Here is a 26,384-nt window from a genome sequence, read left to right as displayed (position 1 = left end):
TTTGTGCCAGAGCTTTGTGCCTTCATTTGAAGAGATGGTCATGTGTCCTGAGAGAGGAACTCTGAAGAGGATATAAAAAAATCTTCAGCCACTTAGGAGGAGGTCAATATTTTACTAAGAAGCCATAAGCGAAATACAGTTACTGAGCATTAAATTTAACTAATTCAAAGAACCTTTTACCAATTTGACCCTGCCTGTTGAAAATGTACAATGGTTTTTTGCCTTTAATCTTGGAAATACATCATTGCTCTTACTCAAGGAAAGGCTTCTGTACATTTAGAAGTAAAGTATTATAAACTGATCACCGTTTTAGTTTTCAATGAGGTTTGCCTAGCTTGAGTCCTACTACATAATGTATGCCCTATCGGGAATATTACCAGGTCACTTGGAGAAACTAAATTTTCAGTTTAGACTTTTAGCCCTCTGCCATTTGAGTGCCTTGAAAGGGGAAAAAAATCCTACCTTTAGAAAAGAAGTGCTTCCATGCATTTGGGATTCTAAGGGTCAGTGGCTTAAAGGAGTATAAATGTCTTTGGGACACCTGTGTTAAATATGAAATAATTAGAGCTACACAAGAACAAAAGCTAGTTTACGTAGTACGAAGTAGCAGGATCCATGACTACTTTGGCCGTGAGGTTTGAGGTGGTCATATAAAAATAGGCATAATAGAGACTTTTGAAGTTCTCTTATGATAACATAGTTGCATGCGCAATTTGACGGAAGTTGAGCGTGAAGAGTAATTATAGTCCCACGTATGTAACACCCATTAATGCAACCATGGTTAGACTCGTTCCAGACAGTGCGAGAGTGGATCTCGGAACCTTTCTGTTGGGGATCTTTTGCGGGAGGGACCGGAAAGGAGGTGGATCCGTTCAAGATGTGGCGAGGCCGCAAGCTGAGCTCCTCCGGGAATCGGTTTTTAGGAGTGCTTAGATCTAGTTGTTGGGGTACACAGGCTGAGGGTGCTCGCTTAACCGGGTCTGCAGGTGAGTGTCGCTTAACCGGGTCGGCATGGTGAAGGTCCCTCACAAACCCACCGTGCGGGCCGCTGTTCTGCGCAGGCGCGGGAGAGGGCGGCGGGCTGTCGCTGAGCTCCGCGCAGGGTCAGCGCAAGACTTGACTACTATCGGTCCGGTCTCTCGCTGTCGGCTGAACCCCCGGCCTGGGCTCTCGCCTTCCCCTTCCCGGAGACTGGGAAGAATAACAGGACTACTGGTCCTGGCCGAGGAGGGCACAGCCTCCCGGCCGCCGCCATGTATCCAGCGACCTGTGCCCTTTTTTGGTTGAGCCCTTGGCTCGGGAGCCGGCGACCACTCCATGCCTGCTGGAGTCTCAAGGTCATGTGCTTTCTTCCTTTGCAGCAGCGAGAAAAGACACCAGCTGCTGTCTCATAGTTCTTGATAGCGTTGTATTTGTGTTTTGTTTGCACATATCTTGCCTTTTTTCAGAAAGAATTTAAGGCAGCCATACTGCTTTTTTTCTGGTTAATTCAACAAACCCTATTGGCAAATAAGATCAAGAAAATAACGCACTGAACCTGATGCTTGTAGAAGACAGTTTGATTATTTAACTTCCAGTAGTAACCAGAAAGTTAAGTTTACCCTTTATATGAAACTCATTTAACAAATACTCTGTGCCAGGCACTGGGAGTTTGTTTGCTTTTAAGATTTATTTATTTTTAGAGAATAAGAGCCAGCCTCTAAGGGCGGGGGCGCAGAGGGAGAGAGAAACTCAAGCGGACTCCCCTCTGAGTCCGTGATGGGTAGAGCGTGATCCCTAGATCTGGAGATCATGACCGGAGTCTAAACCAAGAGTTGGACACCCAACCAGCTGAGCCACCCAGGCGTGGCAGGCACTGGGAATTTTTAAATGAACGATACCTCAGAGGTCTCTTCAAAAAATGTTAGAACTGAAATTAGGATCTAATGGGTCAAATGGGGAATTTATAGGCCCATGAATAGAGTTGGTAAGTTGGTGCTCTAATACAATGAAAAATAGTGCAGCCAATAAAAATGATTTAAATCAATGTGTGTCTACATGGAAAAATGATTCGGATATAGCGTTAAGAAAGTTACAAATCAGTATTATGATCTTAGATATATAAATGGAGCTATATGGAGAGAATAGAGATACATCGAAATTTTAGCAGTGATTATATGCGGTGGAGGTGGTTATCCATCATTTTATCATTATATATTTTCAGAATTTATTTTTTCAGCAAACATGTCTTTTATAATCAGAAATTTAGAAAAAAATATAAATATTTTCAGATTTGGGGACTGAGTATAGAAGGAGCATCTAATACATATTTGGGATCAGGGAAAGTTTTTGAACAAGGTATTTAGGAAGCTGTCTTGAGGGAGTTGGGCAATTTTGGAAGTTGTTGGAGTGGCCAAAGGACTAACTTGAGTATCTGTGAGATTTCTGGGAAAGTGCAAAGTGTTCCTTGAAAAGGAAGGCTGGAGGTGAGGGCAGAGACTGGCAAGGGATGAGAGAGACTTTTTAGGCCATGACAAGTCTATGAAAGGGTACGTATACCTCCTGAGATTGACTTTACCTTGAGGACAGTGGGGAATTACTGAATGAGCAATAAATATAATCAGACTTCTATTTAAGAAAGAACACTTGGCAACTGTGTAGAAAGTGGGATGGTGGCAGGCAAGACTAGGCTCAGGGAGACCTTAAGAGTAATCCAGACAATAAATGATGATTGCTGGAACTAAGGTATTGGCAGAGTAGAGGTTTTGTTCACTGTCGGCATGGCACATTATAGGCTCTGAATAAATGATGTTTTGAATGAATTAAATGAAGTTTTCCTCCATTTCTTAAAAATCTCAAATACCAAAATGATCACACATTCAAAGTAGAGAAGGAATCGGCAACATTCTATTTATTAATACAAACTCCGTTTCTGTCAGTTGTGGTGTGGTGGTTGTTAAAGCTCTTGAGAATTCTGGCAATACTGATAACTGAGAGGCTAATTTTACAGAAATAGGGGAGGAGAAGGGAAGGTAGGGGTCATCACTGAGTACAGAGCAGGGACTGTGTTAAAATCTCTGATGTGCAGTTTCATAATAGTAACAACATATATTTTTATCTATGTATCACAGTTTACATAATTCTCTATAATAACATTTCATTTATCTGCCTAAAGTCATAAAGAAGGTAGTATTTGAACTAGGTCTTAGAGGTAGTATAGATAGAAATGGTGGAAGAGAGAGTAACATGAGCAAAGGCCTAGAAGCACAAACTGTTTTTTTGTATGTGTGATAATGTTGAAATGGCCTTGGGCCAGACTGTGAAGATCCTACTAAAAAACAAAACAAAATTTAAAAAACAAAAAGCTTAAGAGAAAAATATTCAGACTGTGAAAAGACAAGTCATGAAATATAAATGACCATTTGTCTTAGTCCATTTGAAGACTATAACAAAATACCACAGACTGGTGGTTTATAAACAACAGAAATTTATTTCTCATAGTTCTGGAGACTGGGAAGTCCAAGATTCGGTGTCTGGTAAAAGCCCATTTCCTGGTTTATCGACGGAGCCTTCTTGCTGTATCCTCACGTGGTAGAAGAAGCAAACTTGCTCTCTGGGTTCTTTTATAAAGACACTAAACCAATCATGAGGGCTCTGCCCTCATGACCTCATCACCTCCCAAAGGCCCTACCTTCTAATATCATCACTTTAGGGGTTAGGATTTCAACGAATAAATTTGGGGAGGACACAGACATTCAGACCATAGCACCATTAAGTTAAGAAAGGATACTTAGCCTCATTTATGATAAACTCAGATAACACTGAGATACCATGTTCACCTATTGGGTTATCAAAGATAAAAAATTTTGATAATACATTGCATGAGTGACTATCAATGTATTATTGGTGTGGGTAAGCCAACACTAGAAACTGGTTTTACCCATGGGGTTGGGAACTGGTTCAACATCTATGAGTGGCAATTACAAATTTATAAATGCACATGCCATTTAACAGTAATTCTTGGGATTTCACCTACAAGTACTCTCTAAAATATATGAAATTACCTATGGAATTCAATCTTATGTTTTTGGAATAGCAAAAACTTGTGAATAACCTAAATAAATGTCCATTAATAGGAGACTGCTTAAATAAACTATGAGAGAGCCATATAATGAATTACTATGCAGCTCTAAAAAGAAAGAAAGGAAGTTCTTTATGCTTGGTTATGCAGAAATCTCTACAATACCTTGATAGGTAGAAAAAGCAAGGTAGGAGGGGTACTTTGTAGTATAACCTTTTGTGTTTTTTAATTTTTAAAAATTAATTTTTTATTTTGAAATAATTTAAGACTTATGAGAAGTTGCAAAAACAGTACAGAAATTTCCATGTGCCTTTCATCCTATTCTTCAGTGATATCTTACCTAACCATAATACATTGTAAAAGTCAGAAAATTGACATTAGTATGATACTATTACTAAACCTCAGACCTTATTTGGATTTTACCACCTTTCCATGCACTCATTTGTGTGTGTGTGTGTATTGTGTGTGTGTGTGCATGCACATGCGTGTTACCACATATATAGATTTGTGTAATAACTACTACAATCAGGATGTGGAACTGTTCATAATCACAAAGAAATTTCCTGGTACTACTCCTCTGTAGTCAGACCCTACCCTGACCTTAACCCTTGGTAATCATTGATTTGTTCTCCGTTACTATAATTTTACCATTGCAAGAATGTTATATAAATGGAATCGTACAGTATGTACCTCTCAAAATTGTCCCCCCCAGCATAAATACCCTTGAAATCTATCCAAGTTCTTGTATCAAAGGTCATTCCTTTTGATTTCTGATTAGTATATTTCACAGTTTGTTTAAGCCATTCACCTATTTGGGGATATTTTGGTATTTCTGGTTTTGGGCTATTACGAATAAAGCTACTATTGACATTTATGTACAGGTTTTTTGTGGACGTAAGTTTTCACTTCTCCAGGATAAGTGTCCAAGAATGCAATTGTTTTGTATGATGTGTATGTTTAACTTTTATAGAAACTGCTAAACCACTTCCCATAGTGTCTGTATCACTTTACATTTCCACTAGCAATGTATAGGAGATCTAGTTGCTTTCATATCCCAGTGCACCCTTGGTTGTACCAGGATGGTTATATTTTAGCCAACTTGATAGGTATGTAGAGGCTTTCATTTGCATTCCCCTAATGGTTGTTGATATTTCACATCTCTTCATGTGTATATCCTCTTTGATGAATTGTCTGTTCATGTCTTTCTATACCCATTTTATTATAACCAGACCCATTGTATAATTGGGTTGCTTGGTTTGTTGTTGTTTGTTTTATGGGAGTTGGGTTTTACTGTTGAGTTTAAAGAATATCCTCATATACTCCAGATATAAGTCCTTTGTGGGGTATGTGTTTTGTAAATATTTCCTCCCTGTCTGTGATTTGTCTTTTCTTTTTCTTAACAGGGTCTTTTGCAGGGCAAAAGTTTTCAATTCTAAGTCCAATTTAATCAATATTTTCTATTTTGGATTATGCTTTTGGTGTCAGATGTAAGAAGAACTCTGTGCCTAACCCTAAATCATGAAGATCTGTGATAGTTTCTTCTAAAAGTATTAATGGTTTTGCATTTAGATCAATGATCTATTCTAAGTTTATTTTTATATAAGGTTTGAGATTTAGGTTTAAGTTTTCTTTTTTGGTCTATGGTATCCAATTGTTTCAACACCATTTATTGAAAAGACTATTTCTCCTTCACTGAACTGCTTTTCACCAGTGTCAAAAAATCAGTTGGGTGAACTTTATAATGTCCCTAGTAATTTTCTTTGCTCTAGGTCTACTTTGTCTAAATATTTATTGAACAATTGAATGTTCTGCAGTAGAGTAACTAGTTCATAAAGCAAGTCTCTATGTAAGTTTGACCATATAGACTGGATGAGTGATTCTGGATGATATGTATACACACACATATACATACAGATTTTTCTTTTGGAAAGGGTTTTGAGCCTATGTATAAATCCATTTCATGTAGCTAACATGTGACAGAATTTGAACTAGTTTTGACAAAGTAATCTCAGAATTAATATTATCTTAGTTTAAAAGGGCACATAGTTTTATTTTAAATATCATTTTTTATAATTATGCGGCATAATATTGGTGCAGAAACTAATGGTGTGAAAAACTTTTACATATACGTTACTTATTTTTGCCAATTAAAATTTCAGAAATTTCTGATTAGAGTTAAATGGCAGAATGCAAGATCTTTATTTTATTTTTATTTTTTAAAGATTTTATTTATTTATTTGACAGAGAGAGACACAGCAAGAGAGAGAACACAAGCAGGGGGAGCAGGAGAGGGAGAAGCAGGCTTCCCACTGAGCAGGGAACCTGATGCGGGGCTCAATCCCAGGACCCCAGGATCATGACCTGAGCCAAAGGCAGACGCTTAATGACTGAGCCACCCAGGCGCCCCTATATCTTTATTTTATGTTTTAGAATAAAATCCAGAAGTAAGGGGAAAACCCTTTTGTTTATCAATTGTAATAAGAGATTGCCATGTAAAATAGTTTCTTCAATTACATGCATATTAGGGATTTATAGTGTGCAGAGCTTTCTCTAGACATTTAATTTTTATTTTCAGAGGCGCCTGGCTGGCTCAGTTGGTTAGAGCATGTGACTTTTGATCTTGGGGTCGTGAATTTGAGCCCCACGTTGGGCATGGAGATTACTTAATAATTTTGTTTTCAATTTATTCAGAGAAGCAGTTCAGTTGGACTCCACAAAGTAAACCATGGGTTTTCAGTGACTACAAAATCATGTGGTTCAAATCCTACAGAATGACTTTTGCCTGCTTGAATAGAATGAAAATTTACAGGTAAGTTTATTCATTACTGTGGCAAATATTTACATAATTATGTACAGTAGTAGTTTGGTATTGATTATGTTTAATAAACACTGCTAGTATGAAATAGCTTATGTGGTTTGATTAAGGTATCTTTTATTTATCTAAATATTCTTATTCTTCTAACAACTTTTACATCCGGAAAGTTTCAAACCTACAGAAAAGTTGTAATACAGTATACATGTAGTGTATACCCTTCATCTATATTCAAAGGTAGCTTTTATTTTTAATGTAGGACTGTATTACCTGGAGAAATACTTTTTACTTCCTCACTTGTGACAAAACACAACTAATACAGTGCTTAAAATCATAAATGATTTGGGTACAACATAAATACGGTAAGGTAGATAGCTATACAATTCTAGGTGGTAAGATTGAATCAAAGTAATATCTTTCTGTAGTTGTATTTTATAAACCAATTTCTAACCTTGTGAAAAATACTGCATAGAGTTAAGGTATAAACTCTGTTTTCCAAGTGCATGCTCTACTTCTTGTAAATAAGCTAGCTCCTTTAAAATTAGGTGTATGTGAAATCATTGGTAGTCAACTGAGCAACCACCTACTGTTACCTGTTGTATGTTAGTCATTGATTATTGAGGCTTTGTATGAAGCACAGAAAAAGATGGTAATATTCATAAGGTAATATTAAAGAAGCATGATATTTAACTCTTAAAAGGATAATAAGTCATCAATGTAGAATGTACTCTATGTAGCTAAGAAAAACACAGTAAAAATTTGAATAGTATTACCTATTCTAATGTAACAACCTTATTCTTTTTTATCCAAGAACTTCTGGAGGATTTTCCTATCATATACTTTGACATGGAATTTGGTATAGTGTCTGATTTGTTTGGTCCCTGTTTGATCCCATTTGATTTTTAAAAAAAAAATAGGTGAATTATATACTTTTCTGGGCCTTCTTTATTAGACTATTTATTTGACATATGTTTCCCAAGTCCCAACTGTTCTAGGAACTGTGCTAGTCACTAGGAATAAAATGGTAAATGAGACAGTCCATACCTTGCCTTCATGATGTTTAGTGGGGAGACATGATCAAATTGTCACATAGCTCCCTGAAGAAATACAAAGTTATATGGGAGTTAAAATAGGGGAATATAACCCAGATTTGAGAGTCGGGAAAGACTTCCTAGATGGCACTCCATTTAAACTAAGATCTGAAGGAATTAATTAGGTATGCAGAGGAGGCAAGGGAATGTGAGAAGAATGGTCCAGGTAGAGGGAACAACCTGTACACAGTATCTGAGAAAGGGGCATGTGGGGTCAGTGCAAGGAAATGAAGGAAGGCCCGTGGACCTGGAATGGGGAGGATGAGGAGAGTAGTAGAGAGTGCATTTGGGAAAGGAAGAAATTGGGGACCAAATAATTCAGAGCATTGTAGGCCATTCTAAGGATTTTGAGTTGTTTTCCTAATATCACTGGGAAACCATGGAAGTATTTAAGTGGGAAAATGACACAATCATATTTATATTTTGGAACACTCTGGATGCATTGTAGGGAACAGATTGAAGGGAGATGCGGTAGGAAGCAGGCGGACTAATTAGAAGGCTAGGGCAATAAATAGTTCAACCAAGAGATGATGGTAGCTTAGACTAGGATGATAGTAGTAGAAATGAAGAGAAGATGGGGCACTTGGGTTCAAATCCTGGCTGTACCATTTACTTAATCTCTCTAAGCCTCACTTTTCTTACCTGTGTAATAGGGATTATGATATGACCTACCTTACAGAGTTGCCAGAATAATTAAATAAGATGACATATGTCGTATATAGAGTTCTTAAATAGTACCCGCATTTAGTAAGTGCACAATAAATGGTTACTATTACTATTTCTACCTCTACTACTACTATTCCTATTATTATGTTATTATCATCATTACTATTAGATATGACCCAGAAGACCAAGTCTTGTAACTTTCCATTTCTGTTGTAATTTACTTTGAAAACAAATCAACTCTCTTCCATCTATGAATATATATATTTGCAGTGTGATTATGAGAAAACCTGGTTTTAAAGCATCAAAAATGAGCCATACATGTATTTAGAATCTAAGAAATTGTAAACTAGGATATCTTTCTGCATGAATAGATCCTACGTTATATTTTTTTAAATGTCTGTGTTTGCCTGGCTCTTCATTTTGACCTTGTAGATACCCTTGGACAAGACTGTACAGTTCTCAAAGCACTGTAGACAGCAGTGAGATAAAAACATTCCTGGCCCTGGCTCACAGGTGGTGGGATGAACAAGGAGTATATGCACTTCTTCATTCGATGAATGACCTGAGGGTGCCATTTATTAGGTAACATTCCAGAAACTCTAAGTCTTTTAAAATGCAACTCTTTTCAATAATTTATCTTCTTTTAAGTTTATTTTTCTCTTGGTTTATACCTAAGTTCAAAATGCTACATTTTAAGTTTGCTTTAGAAATTAGAGAGATTCTGGGGCAGCTGGCTGGCTCAGTCGGTAGAACATGTGACTCTTAATCTCAGGGTCATGAGTTCAAGCCCCACATTGGGTGTGAAGTGTCCGTAAAAAAAAAAAAAAAAGAAATTAGATCCTTTTCAATGTCCATTGTTTGAGCCAGCAATTTTTAAATAACATTACCCAAAATCTAGGCTGCTTTTATTAACTAACTTGAAGCATTTTTGGACAATTTTGGGTTAATTAGAATTAAATCTTTATGAGAAGGAACTAGGATACTATGGCATCGAGGTCATTTTATACTGACTTTGACCTTTAGGCAGTCTTGATAAAGGGGCACCTGGATGGTTCAGTCACCAGAGCATCTAGCTCTTAATCTCAGGGTCATAAGTTCAAGCCCCACATTGGGCGTGGAGCCTACTTAAAAAAAAAAAAAAAGATATCCTAAGGTACCCTTATTATATATAACATTTTATTTATTTATTTTTTAAGATTTTATTTATTTATTTGAGAGAGAGATTGAGCATGAGCAAGGGGGAGGGGAAGAGGGAGAAGCAGGCTCCCTGATGCAGGGCTCAATTCTAGGACCCTGGGATCATGACCTGAGCTGAGGCAGATGCTTAACTGACTGAGCCACCCAAGTGCCCCAATATAACATTTATTTTAATATAAATATAATTCAAATTCATATATAGTCCAATTTAAAAGTATAGTTTACAATACTGTTAGGTCTATATATCTGGGTGTATATGTGTGTACTTGTGTTTGTTTATGTGGTAAAGTGTTACTATGATTATCTTAGAATTAAGTTAACTTGATTTGGATGCCTATTTACATGATCATGAAAACACCACTAACTTAGAAGATCAAGAGAATCCATTTAGAAGGGAACCTAGGCAAAATCTCAAAATATAGATCTCCAGGGCGCCTGGGTGGCTCAGTTGGTTAAGCAACTGCCTTCGGCTCAGGTCATGATCCTGGAGTCCCGGGATCGAGTCCCGCATCGGGCTCCCTGCTCGGCGGGGAGTCTGCTTTGCCCTCCGACCCTATCCCCTCTCATGTGTTCTCTCTCATTCTCTCTCTCTCAAATAAATAAATAAAATCTTTAAAAAACAAAAACAAAAACAAAACAAAACAAAACAAAAATATAGATCTCCAGTATGCTGCTTCTAAGCCCTGTAAAATAACCTATTTGTTGCTGACTTGAAATGGGTCTAGCAAGTACTGACAATGTAGCTAATAGATTCCTCCTTTGACATGCTATCTCAAGCAAATAAAATTAGGTGAATCTAAACTAGATTGTTTTTAAAGTTTTTCTTTAGATTATTAGTGAAGTAATAGTTAACGCAAAATTATTACTAGTTTATTTCAAGAGCTTTACTTGAAACCTCCTTCCTGCTTTTGATTATTAAAAAAAGTCTTTAATGCTGAAAATAAAAGGTCTGTTTACCCCCAAATATCAATAATCCATTTAAAATAAGAGTTTAATATATCCTTGAAAATTGTACACGTTTAAGATTTTACTGACAAAATTAACAATTTGTTTTTTTCTATGTTTTGGATTTTTAAAAAAAGAGACAATCTTTTAAAAACAGTTGCTCAGCACCAGCCAGGAAAACCTTTGTCTGGGATCAAGATTCTTGATGTTGGCTGTGGTGGTGGATTATTAACTGAAGTAAGTGGTTTACAACTTTCCTGCCATTTTTAACTGGGAAAAAAATTGAGAAAAAGTAGGCCTGTGATTCATTTATCCTTTTAACAAGTAGTATTGTTTATTTAAAAAAATGAATAATATTCTTAATATTTTTACCATCACAAAACTAATATATGCTTTTCACTTTCTTAAAAAATATATAAAAATTTCAGAAAATTATAGAGAGGATTTTTGCGGTGTTTTTTGTTTTTTTGTTTGTTTTGCACAAAATTGGACACTGGCCTTCCAAATAGCTCTGAAAATTTTGTTGTCTCTTCTAAGAGATTGGGCAATTTCCACTGGTTTAAATTGCAATGATAAGCCATTCTTTTGCACTTGCTTCAATATCAAAACCTAACAGAGTACTGCCTGCTCAGGGTGCCCTCCCCTTCTTAGGTGCTTTAGAGTGCTTGGAAGAATACTCATTCACCTTCTGTAAAAAATATTTGCCTCAACTTGTAGTATATTTATGCCCTGCAGCTCTATTTTGTAGTCTTCTATCAACACAATAACTTTCGTGCACTTTAAATATGTTAATACTCTATTATGTGTGTGTAAATGTACCTATAAAATACAGAACTCCCCTCTCAAACAGTTCTTCATAAGTTTTTTATTGTTATGATTATTGTTCCCTCTTAAGCTTTTTATTATGGTAATTGTCAAATGTGTACAAACTAGAGAAAATGATATAATGAACTTCCATGTACCCATAAATGATCTCCAATAATTATCCTCTCATGAGTAATCTTGTTTCCTTTTTGATAAGCTCTTTATGGCTAACATGTATTCTGTTTTCTTCTTGAGGATAACAGTTTTTTTATCCTATTAGCCTCTAGGGCGGCTCGGAGCTTCGGTTATTGGAATCGATCCTGTGGCTGAGAACATTAAGACAGCACAGCACCATAAATCATTTGATCCAGTCCTAGATAAGAGGATAGAGTACAGAGCATGTTCCCTGGAAGAGATTGTGGAAGAGACGGCAGAAGCATTTGATGCTGTTGTAGCTTCTGAAGTTGTAGAACATGTGATTGATCTAGAAACATTTATACAGTGCTGCTGTCAAGCGTTAAAAGTAAGACCTAACCGGTTTACTTGTCTGTTTTTTCTTTTGAGTGTGTGTAGGTATCCATAGCAATAAGTGTTTCATAATACTTGAAACCAGGAAGCTAGGATTAGGGGATAGCATCTCTGCTGGGGATTATTTCTGCTGCTCAGCTTGCACTCAGTACTAGGGTTTTTCAGATACAGTATCTTGATATCCAAGAATCTTGAAAAGTGTTGGTGCTGAACACAAATTACAAACAATAGATTCAAATTGGTTTTTTTCTCTTTGGTATACTCTGGATTAAATACCTAATAGATATTGAGTGGCAATCACTAAGAAATTGATTTGGATTGATACTTAAAAAACAATAAAAACCATTATTGATTTGTATAAACTGACTTAGGTAGCATTTTTTAAGTAACTTTGTATGTGATATATATAACAGTTTTCAGCTTATAAAGAAATATTTCATATATATGATCTCACTGATTTTCCCTACAACCAGATGAGGAAGTTAAGCAGGTACTGTTGTGACCAACTTGGACCAAAGGAGATCAGAATTTGAGAGAGGTCAGAGGTCACTTGGCCTTTTTGTTTTTTGGTGTTTTATGGTTTATGGTGTTAATGGTCTCATTATAGTTTTGATTTACATTTCTCTGATGATGAGCATTTTTTCATGTGTCTGGTGGTCATCTGTATGTTTTCTTCGGAAAATGTCTACCAGGTCCTCTGTCCATTTTTTAATCAGGTTGTCGTTGTTGTTGTTTTTGGTATTGGTGAGTTGTAGGAGTTCTTCATATATATTTTGCAGATTAACTCCTTACAGATTTTTTTCCCATTTAGCATGTTGTCTTTTGGTTTTGTTGATGGTTTCCTTTGCTGTGCAAAAGGTTTTTGGTTTGATGTAGTCACAGTTGTTTATTTTTGCTTTCATTTCTCTTGTCTGAGGAAACAGATCCAGAGAAATACTGCTAAGGTTGATGCCCAAGGGATTGCTGCCTATGTTTTCTTTTAGGATTTTTATGGTTTCAGGTCTTAGATTTAGGTCTTTAATCCCTTTTGAGTTTATTTTTATGTATGGTGTAAAAAAGTGGTCCAGTTTCATTCTTTTACATGTAGCTGTCTAGTTTTCCCAACACCATTTTCCATTGTATATTCTTGCCTCCTTTGTTGTAGATTAATTGACCATGTAAGTGTGGGTTTATTTTTGGGTTCTCCATTCTGTTCTATTGATCTGTTTTTGTGCCAGTACATACTGTTTTAATTACTATAGTTTGTAGTACAGTTTGAAATCTTGGATTGTGATACTTCCAAATTGGTTCTTTTTCAATATTTGGGGTCTTTTGGGGTTCCATACAAATTTTAGAATTATTTCTTCTAGTTCTGTAACAAATACTATTGCAATTTGATAGAGATTGCATTGACTCTGTAGGTTGCTTTGGGTAGTGTAGACATTTTAACAATATTCTTCCCATCCATAAGCAAGGTGTATCTTTTCATTTATTTGTGTCGTCTTCGATTTCTTTCATCAGTGTCTTGTAGTTTTCAGAGTTTAGGTCTTTCACCTCCTTGGTTAATTTTATTCCTAGGTATTTAATTCTTCTTGTTATGATTGTAAATGGCAGTTTTCTTAATTTCTCTTTCTGCTAGTTCATTATTAGTATATAGAAATGCAACAGATTTCTGGATATTAATTTTGTATCCTGCACCTTTACTGACTTTATTTTGTTCCTGATCTTAGAGGAAAAGCTTTCAGCTTTTCACCATTGAGTATGATGTTAGCTGTGTGGGTTTTCATATATGGCCTTTATCCTGTTGAGGTATGCTCCCTCTATACCCACTTTGTTGAGAGTTTTTATCATGAACAGATGTTGAATTTTGTCAAATGCTTTTCCTGCATCTATTGAGATGGTCATATGATTTTCATCCTTCATTTCATTAATGTCTTGTATCACGTTTGTTCATTTGCAGATACTGAACTTTTCTTGCATCCCTGAAATAAATGCCACTTGATCCTGGTGAATGATCCTTTTAAAGTATTGTTGAATTTAGTTATTGGGATATTGGTCTGTAATTTTCTTCTCTTGCAGTGTTTTTGTCTGGTTTTGGTATCAAGGTAATGCTGCCCTTTGTCAAGGAATTTGGAAGCATTTATTACTCTTCTACTTTTAGAATAGGTTGAACAGGATAGGTTTTAACTTTTTAAATATTTGGTAGAATTCCCTTTGAAGCCATCTGATCCAGGACTTTCGTTTGTTGGGAGTTTTTTGATTACTGATTCAATTGTTACTAGTAATTGGTAACGTTCAGATTTTCTATTCCTGATTCGATCTTAGAAGATTGTGTGTTTTGGGGTATTTATCCATTTCTACTAGGTTGTCCAATTTGTTGGCATTTAATTTTTCATAGTGGTCTCTTACAATCCTTTGCATTTCTGTAGTGCTGGTTATAACTTTTCCTCTTTCATTTATTTGGGCCCTCTCTTTTTTCTTGATGAGTCTGGGTAAAGGTTTATCAATTTTGTTTGTCTTTTCAAAGAACCAGCTGTAAGTTTCATTGATCTTTTCTATTGTTTTTTAGTCTCAATTTATTTCTGGTCTGATCTTTATTATTTTCTTCCTTCTACTAACTTTGGGCTTTGTTTATTCTTTTCCTGTTTCCTTCAGGTATACAGTTAGGTTGTCTTATTGGAAATTTTTTTTGTTTCTTTGAAGTAAGCCACTGTCATAAACTTATCTCTTAGAACTGCTTTTGCTGCATCCCAAAGATTTTGAACCATTGTGTTTCCATTTTCATATGTCTCCAGGTATTTTTTAATTTGCTCTGATTTCTTTGTTGACCCATTGGTTGTTTAGCTGCATGTTGTTTAGCCTCCATGTGTTTGTATTTTTTCCAGTTTTTTTTTTCTTGTAATTGATTTTTAGTTTCATTCTGTTGTGGTCAGAAAAGATGTTTGGTATGATTTCAATATTCTTAAATTTATTGATTCTTGGGGCACCTGGGGGGCTTAGTTGGTTAAGTGTCTGCCTTCGGCTAAGGTCGTGATCCCGGGGTCCTGTGATCAAGCCCCGTGTGGGGCTCCCTGCTCAGCAGGGAGTCTACTTCTCCCCTGCCCTCTGCCCCTTCCTCTGCCCTGCTTGTGCACTCGTGCGCACGCTCTCTCTCTCAAATGAATAAATAGAATCTTAAAAAAAATTATTGATTCTTGTTTTGTGGGCATAACGAGATCCATCCTGAAGAATGTTCCATGTGCACTTGAAAAGAATGTGTATTCTGCTGTTTTTATATAAATGTTCTGTATCTCCCTGTTAAGTCTATTTGGTCTAATGTGTCAATCAAAGCAACTGTTTCCTTATTGATTTTCTGTCTGGATGATCTATCTATTGATAGATAGATAAGTGGGATGGGTGTTAAAGTCCCCTACTATTATTGTATTACTGGCAATTTCTCCATTTATGTTTGTTAATATTTGCTTTATGTGTTTAGGTGCTTTCATGTTCATTGCATGTAAATTTACAATTGTTATATTTTCTTGTTGGGTTGATTCCTTTATCATTATTAATATCCTTCTTTGTCTCTTGTTATAGGCTGTTCTGAAGTCTTTTATTTAAAGCTTTTTTTTCTTTGTTTCCATTTGCATGGACTATCTTTTTCTACCCCTTCACTTTCAGCCTGTATGCATCTTTAGGTCTGAAGCCAGTCTCTTATAGGCAGCATATATAGCTGTGTTTTTTGTTTTTTTTTTAATCCATTCAGTCACTCTGTGTCTTTTGATTGGAACATTTAGTTCATTTACATTTGAAGTAATTACTAATAGGTATAGAATTTTGTTAATTGTTTTCTGGTTGTCTTTGTAGTTCTCTGTTCTTTTCTTCTTCTCTTTCTCTCTTTCCTTGTGATTGATGACTTTCTTTAGTGTTATGCTTGGATTCCTTTCTCTTTATTTTTTGTGTGTCTATTATAGGTTTTTGGTTTGTGGTTACCATGAGGTTCACATATAATATCCTACTTGTATAGCCCTCTATTTTAAGTTGATGGTCACTTAAGTTCAAGCACATTGTAAAAGCACTATATTTTTACTACCCCCTCTACGTTTTTATGTATTTGACACCATATTTTACATATTTTTATTTTTTGTATCTCTTAACTCATTTTTGTGGATATAATTGATTTTAGTACTTTTGTCTTTTAACTTTTTTTTTTTTTTTTTTTTAAAGATTTTTATTTATTTATTTGACAGAGAGAGACACAGCGAGAGAGGGAACACAAGCAGGGGGTGTGGGAGAGGGAGAAGCAGGCTTCCCGCTGAGCAGGGAGCCCGATGCGGGGCTCGATCCCAGGACCCTGAGATCATGACCTGAGCCGAAGGCAGACACTTAACGACTGAGCCACCCAGGCGCCCCGTCTTTTAACTTTCATACTAGCTTTTATAAATGTTTGATCTACTGCCTCTACTGTATGTTTTCTTTTACCAGTGAAATTTTTTTTTCCTTTTATAATTTTCTTACTTTCAGTTATGGCCTTTTCTTTTCTGCTTAAAGAAGTCCCCTTAACATTTCTTGTAGGGCTAGTTTGGTGATGATGAACTTTTAATTTTTGTTTGTCTGGGAAACTCTTTATCTGTCCTTCAATTCTGAATGTTAACCTTTCCAGGTAGAGTATTCTTGGTTGTAGGTTTATTCTTTTCAGCTCTTTGAATATATCATGCCACTCCTATCTGGCCTGCAAAGTTTCTGTTGAAAATTAGTTGATAGCCTTATGGGGTTTCCCTTGCATGTAACTATTTGCTTTTCTTTTGATGCTTTTAAGATTTTCTATCCTTAATTTTTTACTTTTTATTGTGTATCTTGGTGTGGATTTCCTTGGATTTATCTTGTTTGGGGCCGCCTGTGCCTCCTGAACCCAGATGTTTGCTTCCTTCCTTAGGTTAGAGAAGTTTTCAGCTATTATTTTTTCCAATAAATTTTCTGCCCTTCTCTCCTTCCTCTCCTTCTGAGATCTAATGCAAATGCTAGTAGACTTGAGGTTGTCCCAGAGGTCCCTTAACCTATCTTCAGTTTTTTATTCTCTCTTTCCTTTTCTTTTCTTTTTCTTTCTTTCTTTCTTTCTTTCTTTCTTGCTTTCTTGCTTTCTTGCTTTCTTGCTTTCTTGCTTGCTTGCTTGCTTGCTTGCTTGCTTGCTTTTTCTTTCTTTCTTTTTTTTTGCTATTCAACTTAGGTGCTTTCTACTACCCTGTCTTCCAGATTGCTGACCTATTCTTCTGCATCTTCTAATCTGCTGTTGATTTCCTTGTGTATTTTTCATTTCAGTTATTGTATTCTTCATCTCTGATGGGTTCTTTTTTATGTTTTCTATCTCTTTCTTGATTTGAACTCTGAGTTCATCCACTCTTCTCAAATCTGGTGAGCATCTTTAGTACCATTACTTTGAGCTCCTTATCAGGTAGATTGCTTATCTCCATTTTGTTTAGTTTTTTTATTTGTTTGTTTGTTTTTGCTAAAGTTTTAGCTTGTTCTTTCATTTGAAACATATTCCTCTATCTCCTCATATTCTGTGTTTGTTTCCATGTATTAGGTATGTCAGCTATGTACCCTGGTCTTGAAAGTAGTGGCCTTGTGTTAGAAGGCATCATGTGGGGCCCTAGAGTGCCATCCTCCCAGTCACCAGAACCAGACATTCTGGGCTCTGTGTGTCCACCTGTGGTGACTGGGCTGTAACTTTGTGCAAGCAGTGGTAGGCAGGGCTGAGCCTCAGCCCAGCTATGCACAGTGACCAGCTGTGACTTCTGTGAGTATACTGGTATACAGGGTGGCTTCCCAGCCATGCTGTCAGAGTGGCTCAGCTGTAATTGCTGCCCACATGCTGGTGTGTGGGGCTGCCCATCCTTCCCGCAGGGAAGGAGTTGCTTTGGAGAGGCCCTGGTCCTGCCTGGGGCTGCCACTAGGTGTGGTGGGGCAGTCATTGCTTTGGGGGAATGCTGATCCTCACCAAGGCTGCCTGCTGGGTGTGGCAGGGCGGGGGTTAATTTAGAGGGGCACTTTCCAGGGCAGGTAGATCCACAGGGGAATGCCAGGGCAGGGTGAAGGAGACACTCAGGCTTAGGTGCCAACCCTGCATTTGCACACTCTGGAAAGTGAATGCTTCCTTCAGTTTTGTTCCTTAGGCATCTCACTTGCCTCACCATAGTCCTAGCCCTGTATGTAATCCATTGTACATTTCTCAAAACTGAGAAATTAACATTGACATTATACTATTAACTATACTACAGACCTTGTTAAATTTCATTAGTGTTTCCACTAATGTCATTTTTCTGTTTAGGATCTAACCCTGGATTCTACATTGCATTTAGTAGCCATGTCTCCTTAGTCTCCTTCATTCTGTAACAGTTTCTTGGTGTTTCCTCTTAAATGAGTTTTATCAGGCTTAGCTTCTATTTTCCAAGCAAAATTTAATTATTACTCTTTGTGTTGTGTGTCAGTCAGTATGTATGAATGGAAGTTCTTTCACACATATTAGGAATGCTGGCATTGTGGAATTTAAAACTAATTTTTGCATTAATGGAAAGCCTATTAAGAAAATAACCATTGCTCACCACTGTTTTCTTAGAGTAAGATTTTGTAGGACATAGATTAGATATTCATAAGTGATTTTTTTTCCCAGCTCTATTGAGATATAATTGACATGTAAGTGATTCTTAATAAGATATTTCAGAATACTAGAGTTTTAGAAAAGTTACAGTATGTAATGAAATAATACCTTATGTTTCAGTTTTTAATTTAAGGGCACATTGCAGTATTTCAGGATCTCATCTTTCTTTTTGGTTTTGGAGATATATTCTCTCTCTCCCTGCACACACACACACACAGGTAATTATTAGAATGAATCTTTGGCATTTTATCCCCATTAGTCTGATGAGAATATGTAGAAGATGGAAGTGACATTAATCTTTGCCATTTGTGGGAGTAAATTTAGGAAACACCATAAATACAGCCACTAAAAAATGGTAGACTAGGGGTGCCTGGGTGGCTCAGTTGGTTGAGTGTCTGACTCTTGGTTTCGGCTTGGGTCATGATCTCAGGGTCATGAGATAGAGCTCCATGACTGGCTCTGCACTTAGTGGGGAGTCTCTGGAAAATCTCTCCCTCTCCCTTCCCCTTACTTGTGCTAGCCCTCGTACATGTGTGCTTTGTCTCAAATAAATAAATAAATCCTGAAAAAAAAGAAATGGCAGACTAACTAGACCCATAAATGGTTTGTATTCATCTAAGTGCTTATCTTGATCTCTTCATATTCTTTATACTAATGAAATCAAAACAATATAAAAAAACATTCAAGCCTCAACCGTTAATGTCTTTGTCAGAGAACACTTACTGGCATTACTCACCTGCACAAGATGTGGCGCTGTATGCTGCACGAAACAAGTTAGACTCCGCACCCAAAGAGAAACCAGTGTTGACACACGTCAGACTGTAAATGTGGACATGTAACAAGGAAGAGTAGCTGCATCTCATTTCTGTATTTTTATTATAAAGTATCTGATATGTGCAAAAGCAAGTATATAATATGTCACAGTAGTATGATTTTAAGAGTTGTAAGCACTATTGCATAAACCCAGTGAATACATCTGTAGTAGACTGCCTTTAATAATGGATTTCCCAAAAGAAAAATACCATTTTGGTAAATTATACTTTATTTATATTCATGTATCTAATTACACATAAATTATTTGGAAGGAAGGAGGGTGGGGGAAGCCAAGCTTTACCCAACTGATACTCCTGACATCTAAAATGGTACTTCTGTCTATATATTTTTTTTAGCCTGGTGGTTCTTTATTCATTACTACAATCAACAAAACACAGCTGTCTTATGCCTTGGGAATTGTCTTTTCAGAGCAAATTACAGGTATTGTACCAAAAGGTACTCACACATGGGAGAAGTTTGTTTCACCTGAAAAGCTAGAGAGCATTCTGGAATCAAGTAAGTATTAAGAATGTTAACATTTTTCACAGCCTTACTGAACTTTTAATGTATCTATAAATATTAATCACACATCCTGGCACTTAATTAAATGGGCCACTATTCTTTGGATGTTGGTTTCATCTCTCAACTAGATCATAAACTCCTTGAAGTTAGGATTAGGTATTAGATACCATTCTCTCTCACCTGTGGCACCTAACCCAGGGCCAAGCAAATCACAGATGATCAATGAATACTTTTGGGCTGCTTAGTCCTTATTTGTTTAAGGATGAGGTACAAATATCTATTACTTACACATCCTCAGTTGGTCCTATTGAGGTCCTGCATATATCAGCTTATTTTACATATTATTTTTTCTTTTTTTTAAAGATTTTTATTTATTTATTTGAGAGAGAGAATGAGACAGAGAGAGCATGAGAGGGGGGAGGGTCAGAGGGAGAAGCAGACTTCCTGCTGAGCAGGGAGCCCGATGCGGGACTTGATCCCGGGACTCCAGGATCATGACCTGAGCCGAAGGCAGTCGCTTAACCAACTGAGCCACCCAGGCGCCCCGACATATTATTTTTTCTGATTCCTCCATACTCAGGTACACTTGAACTTCCTTGTCACTTTTTATGTATTTTATGCTACTTATAGCATGCCTTATATTATGGTTCTTTTAAGCCCCTATCTGGCCTGTCAGCTCTGTGGAGGCAAGACTGTCTCCTTTTTGTTCTCCCTGCAGTGCCTAGCCCTACTTTATACATTGTGAGCTCTTGATTTATATGGTGAATTCCTATCAAGTAATAACATTTAGTTGGTGTTTGGTATTCCTGCCGAGTACTTAACTCATGTATGTGTCAGGCTTTTTGTTCACGTAACAGTGTATCAGTAAACTTGATTTGGAATATTGGAATAGTATCAATCCAAGGCAATGGAGGAAGTTCTAAGGGCAAGAAAACTAAATTTGACAGTGATGATGAACATGATCAAAATGGTGCATCTGGACCAGTAAAAAGAGCAAGAGAAGAAACAGACAAAGTACTTGCAGTAACTCCGCAAGTAACATTGTTGAAAACAGAGTAGGAAAAATTATTGTAAGATGCTTTATAGGAACATTCACTTGTTGGCAGATATTTTCTAATAAAAGCTTATGTTTATTAAATACTTACCATTCTGAACATTGTGCTACTTTATATGCATATATCATCTAACAACTCTAGGACTATATGTTCTGTACATGTGAGAACATTGAGATTCAGAAAGGTTAAGTGACTTGATGTTGGTCACCATCTAATAAGTGCCAGCCTGGGATTTGAACCCAAGCAGTCTGCTTTAGAGTTTCTGTTCTATGCTATATATAGTAAAGCATGATCTGTACTTGGTTACACAGTATTTTTTCCTATTGAGTCAGGAATCCTTTTTTATTTTTATTTTTTTATTTTATTTTTTGTTTAAGATTTTATTTATTATTATGTCAGAGAGAGAGAGCACAGAAGCAGGGGGGCAGGCAGGGAGAGGCAGAGGGAGAAGCAGGCTTCCCGCTGAGCAAGGAGCTCCATGCGGGACTCGATCCAGGGACTCCAGGATCATGACCTGAGCCGAAGGCAGTCGCTTAACCTACTGAGCCACCCAGGCGCCCCCGGAATACACAAGATTTTTCTTTTTTTTTTTTTTTATTTGAGACAGAACGAGAGAGAGCACATGAGAGGGGGGAGGGTCAGAGGGAGAAGCAGGCTCCCCGCTGAGCAGGGAGCCCGATGCGGGACTCGATCCCGGGACTCCAGGATCATGACCTGAGCTGAAGGCAGACGATTAACCGACTGAGCCACCCAGGCGTCCCAGGAATCCTTTTTTAATATAGAGTCGCATTAGAATCTTGGCATTTGGAAAATTACATATTAAATCCACTCTTTCTGATTGTTTTTTTCAGACGGTCTGTCAGTTCAAACTGTGGCAGGAATGCTCTACAACCCCTTTTCAGGTTACTGGCATTGGAGTGAAAATACCAGCCTGAACTATGCAGCTCATGCTGTGAAGTCCACAGAACAGGAAGACCCAGTGCCTGAGTTTGTTTTCAAGGGGGAAACAGAAGAGCTCAGACATAAAGACTCTACCAACCCAGGTGTGCAGGAAGAGCTGAAGAAGTGAATTGTTTCTAAGGACTATGTATAATATGGCTTGAAAGTCTGATGTTTACATATGTGAAAAACATACACTTTGTCATTTGTGAGTGGATAGTGAAGAAAAGAAAGTCAACAAAAAGGGCTAAAACCTTGGATAAAAGTTTTGGTTGTTTCATCTAATAGCCACTTTCAAGGGATTATTCTGTGGATAAAAAGTTTTGGCAAGGTATTGTGTAATCTGGGCATTTAAATTCCTCAGCCTTTGTTTTATAAATAGGGTATGCATATTTGACTTCACTTTACAGATTATATATATTCATCCAGTATGTATGCACATACGTATATGCCAAAATGTGTTTTAATTTAAAGGAATCTGCATTATCTATGTTCTTTATCAGGTTTTAGCTAAAGGCAGTTATGCTTCTGACTTATGAAAACCAAATATAGTTTTATGCCACTTATATTTGGGAAGACAAAATGTATTTTTTCCTTTAAATTTTAGTATGTTGGAAAGCAAATGGATTGTTAAATCTATGCCGCGTTTGGATTCAAACATTAAAATCAAGAAGTTTGGATGATGTTGGACATACTTCTATACAGTTCCATAAATGTTTTATTGTGACTTTTTTTTTTAAGTAGAAAGGACTTTTTAAAACTCAATTAAAAATTCAGTTATGGAAATTTTCTTCTTTGGCTAACATTTTTATAATTGAAGGGACTGACTTGAAATGTATTTTTATGCTTCTTGAAGTATGTGAGTCCCTGGCTTTTTCTGAAAGTCCAGATGCTCTATATAAAGACATTCATAGAGACTGTTAACCCAGTGTGACAAACATGGATTGAATGTGTGTGACCCAGGTGGAAGGTCAGCTTTTTAACTTCCTATCATTTTTCACTTTTACACTCATGTTTCCTGTATTCCTTTGTCAGTGTCTGTTAGAATTAGCTCCTCAGGCAAACACTTCCCAGCCACCTTAGCTTATCATTTGCTTGTTCTCAGCGGCATTATAGGGGAGGAAACTGAAATTTAAAGAATTAAAAGAGGAATTTTAACTTCAGTTGCTGTTGTGTAATTAAGGTGCTAAAAATTAGGAGCTAAAAATTGGTCTCCCTTTAAAAGTTAGATTCTTAGTCCGAATTCTAGTAGTTTTTTTTTTTAATTTTATTATGTTATGTTAGTCACCATACAATACATCATTGGTTTTTGATGTGGTGATTCACGATCCATTGTTTTCGTATAACACCCAGTGCTCCATGCAGTACGTGCCCTCCTTAATACCCATCACTGGGCTAATCAATCCCCCCTCCCCCCTCCCCTCTAAAACCCTGTTTGTTTCTCAGGTCCATAGTCTCTCATGGTTCATCTCTCCCTCCAATTCCCCCTCCCCATTTTTCCCTTCCTTCTCCTCATGTCCTCCATGTTATTCCTTATGTTCCACAAATAAGTGAAACCATATGATAATTGACTTTCTCTGCTTGACTTATTTCATTTAGCATAATCTCCTCCAGTCCCATCCATGTTGATGTAAAAGTTGGGTATTCATCTTTTCTGATGGCTGAGTAATATTCCATTGTATATATGGACCACATCTTTTTTTTTTTTTAAATTTTATTTATTTATTTGAGAGAGAGAGAATGAGAGACAGAGAGCATGAGAGGGAGGAAGGTCAGAGGGAGAAGCAGACTCCCTGCCGAGCAGGGAGCCCGATGCGGGACTCGATCCCGGGACTCCAGGATCATGACCTGAGCCGAAGGCAGTCGCTTAACCAACTGAGCCACCCAGGCGCCCCAGGACCACATCTTCTTTATCCATTCATCTGTTGAAGGGCATCTCGGCTCTTTCCACAGTTTGGCTATTGCGGACATTGCTGCTATGAACATTGGGGTGCATATGGCCCTTCTTTTCACTACATCTGTGTCTTTGGGGTAAATACCCAGGAGTGCAATTGCTGGGTCATAGGGTAGCTCTATTTTTAAATTTTTGAGGCACCTCCACACTGTTTTCCAAAGTGGCTGTACCAACTTGCATTCCCACCAACAGTGTAAGAGGGTTCCCCTTTCTCCACAACCTCTCCAACATTTGTTGTTTCTTTCCCTGTCCATTTTTGCCATTCTAACTGGTGTAAGGTGGTATCTCAATGTGGTTTTGATTTGGATTTCCCTGATGGCTAATGATGATGAACACTTTTTCATGTGTCTGTTAGCCATTTGTATGTCTTCTTCAGAGAAGTGTCTTTTCATCTCTTCTGCCCACTTTTTGACTTGATTATTTGTTTTTTGGGTGTTGAGTTTGAGAAGGTCTTTATAGATCTTGGATACCAGCCCTTTATCTGTAGTGTCATTTGCAAATATCTTCTCCCATTCTGTGGGTTGCCTCTTTGTTTTGTTGACTGTTTCCTTTGCTGTGCAGAAGCTTTTTATCTTGATGAAGTCCCAAAAGTTCATTTTTACTTTTGTTTCACTAGCTTTTGGAGATGTATCTTGAAAGAAGTTGCTGTGGGTGATGTCAAAGAAGTTACTGCCTATGTTCTCCTCTAGGATTTTGATGGATTCCTGTCTCACATTGAGGTCTTTCATCCACTTTGAGTTTATCTTTGTGAATGGTGTTAGAGAATGGTCGAGTTTCATTCTTCTGCATGTGGCTGTCCAATTTTCCCAGCACCATTTATTGAAGAGACTGTCTTTTTTCCATTGCATGTTTTTTCCTGCTTTGTCAAAGATTATTTGACCATAGAGTTGAGGGTGCATACCTGGGTTCTCTCTTCTGTTCCATTGGTCTATATGTCTGTTTTTGTGCCAGTACCATGCTGTCTTGGTGATCACAGCTTTGTAATAGCTTGAAATCGGGCAACGTGATGCCCCCAGCTTTGTTTTTCTTTTTCAACATCTCCTTGGCGATTCGGGGTCTTTTCTGATTCCATACAAATTTTAGGATTGTTTGTTCCAGCACTTTGAAAAATGTCATTGGAATTTTAATCGGGATGGCATTGAAGGTATAGATTGCTCTGGGTAGCATAGACATTTTAACAACGTTTATTCTTCCGATCCATGAGCATGGAATATTTTTCCATCTTTTTGTCTTCTTCAATTTCTTTCATGAGTGTTTTGTAGTTCCTAGAGTATAGATCCTTTACCTCTTTGGTTAGGTTTATTCCGAGGTATCTTATGGTTTTGGTGCTATTGTAAATGGAATCATTTCTCTAATTTCTCTTTCTACAGTTGCGTTGTTAGTGTGTAAGAAAGCAACTTATTTCTGTGCATTGATTTTGTATCCTGCCACATTACTGAATTGCTGGATGAGTTCTAGTAATTTCAGGGTGGAGTCTTTTGGGTTTTCCACATAAAGTATCATGTCGTCTGCGAAAAGAGAGAGTTTGACTTCTTTGCCAATTTGAATACCTTTTATTTCTTTTTGTTGTCTGATTGTTGTTGCTAGGACTTCTAGTACTATGTTGAACAACAGTGGTGAGAGTGGGCACCCTTGACGTGTTCCTGATCTTAAGGGAAAGGCTCTCAGCTTATCCCCATTGAGGATGGTATTCGCTGTGGGTTTTTCATAGATGGATTTTATGAACTTGAGCAATGTTCCCTCTATCCCTATACTCTGGAGAGTTTTAATCAGGAAAGGATGTTGTATTTTGTCAAATGCTTTTTCTGCATCAATTGAGAGGACTATATGGTTCTTCTCCCTCCTCTTATTAATGTGTTCTATCACATTGATTGATTTGTGAATGTTGAACCACCCTTGTATCCTGGGGATAAATCCCACTTGGTCGTGGTGGATGATCCTTTTAATGTATTGTTGGATCCTATTAGCTAGGATTTTGTTGAGGATTTTGGAATCCATATTCATCAGGGATATCGGTCTGAAATTCTCCTTTTTGATGGGGTCTTAGCTTGATTTGGGGATTAAGGTAATGCTGGCCTCATAGAATGAGTTTGGAAGTTTTCCTTCTGTTTCTATTTTTTGAAACAGCTTCAGTAGAATAGGTATTATTTCTTCTTTGAATGTTTGGTAGAATTCCCCAGGGAATCCATCAGGCCCTGGACTCTTGTTTTTTGGGAGGTTTTTGATCACTGCTTCAATCTTGTTACTGGTTATTGGCCTATTCAGGTTGTCCATTTCTTCCTGTTTCAGTCTTGGCAGCTTATAGGTTTCCAGGAAGGCCTCCATTTCATCCAGATTGCTCAGTTTATTAGCATATAGTTGTTGATAATAATTTCTAATAAT

The 26,384-nt window shown here is 37.1% G+C and overlaps 1 protein-coding gene across 1 annotated transcript; it reads left to right on the top strand.

The window, feature by feature from the left end:
* The first annotated feature begins 483 nt into the window (after positions 1 to 483).
* On the top strand, positions 484 to 22,834 carry COQ3 (coenzyme Q3, methyltransferase). The gene is made up of 8 exons (XM_034991437.1): positions 484 to 1,014; positions 4,942 to 4,954; positions 6,679 to 6,869; positions 9,062 to 9,211; positions 10,909 to 11,008; positions 11,856 to 12,098; positions 19,889 to 20,048; positions 21,961 to 22,834. Exons 1-8 carry the CDS (start codon positions 770 to 772, stop codon positions 22,176 to 22,178), a joined length of 1,320 nt encoding a protein of 439 aa, XP_034847328.1. The 5' UTR covers positions 484 to 769; the 3' UTR covers positions 22,179 to 22,834.
* The last annotated feature ends 3,550 nt before the right edge of the window (positions 22,835 to 26,384 follow it).

This window comes from Mirounga leonina, unplaced genomic scaffold (assembly GCF_011800145.1).
Source record: "Mirounga leonina isolate KUSES-001 unplaced genomic scaffold, KU_Mleo_1.0 Mir_53, whole genome shotgun sequence".
Lineage (NCBI taxonomy): Eukaryota > Metazoa > Chordata > Mammalia > Carnivora > Phocidae > Mirounga > Mirounga leonina.
This window is presented reverse-complemented; position numbering and strand designations above follow the sequence as displayed.

Coding starts and splice junctions, on each gene's coding strand:
- COQ3 (XM_034991437.1), top strand. CDS start 770: ATGCAACCATGGTTAGACTCGTTCCAGACAGTGCGAGAGTGGATCTCG. Junction 12,099..19,888: donor GCTGCTGTCAAGCGTTAAAA/GTAAGACCTAAC, acceptor TATTTTTTTTAG/CCTGGTGGTTCTTTATTCAT. Junction 20,049..21,960: donor AGAGAGCATTCTGGAATCAA/GTAAGTATTAAG, acceptor TGTTTTTTTCAG/ACGGTCTGTCAGTTCAAACT.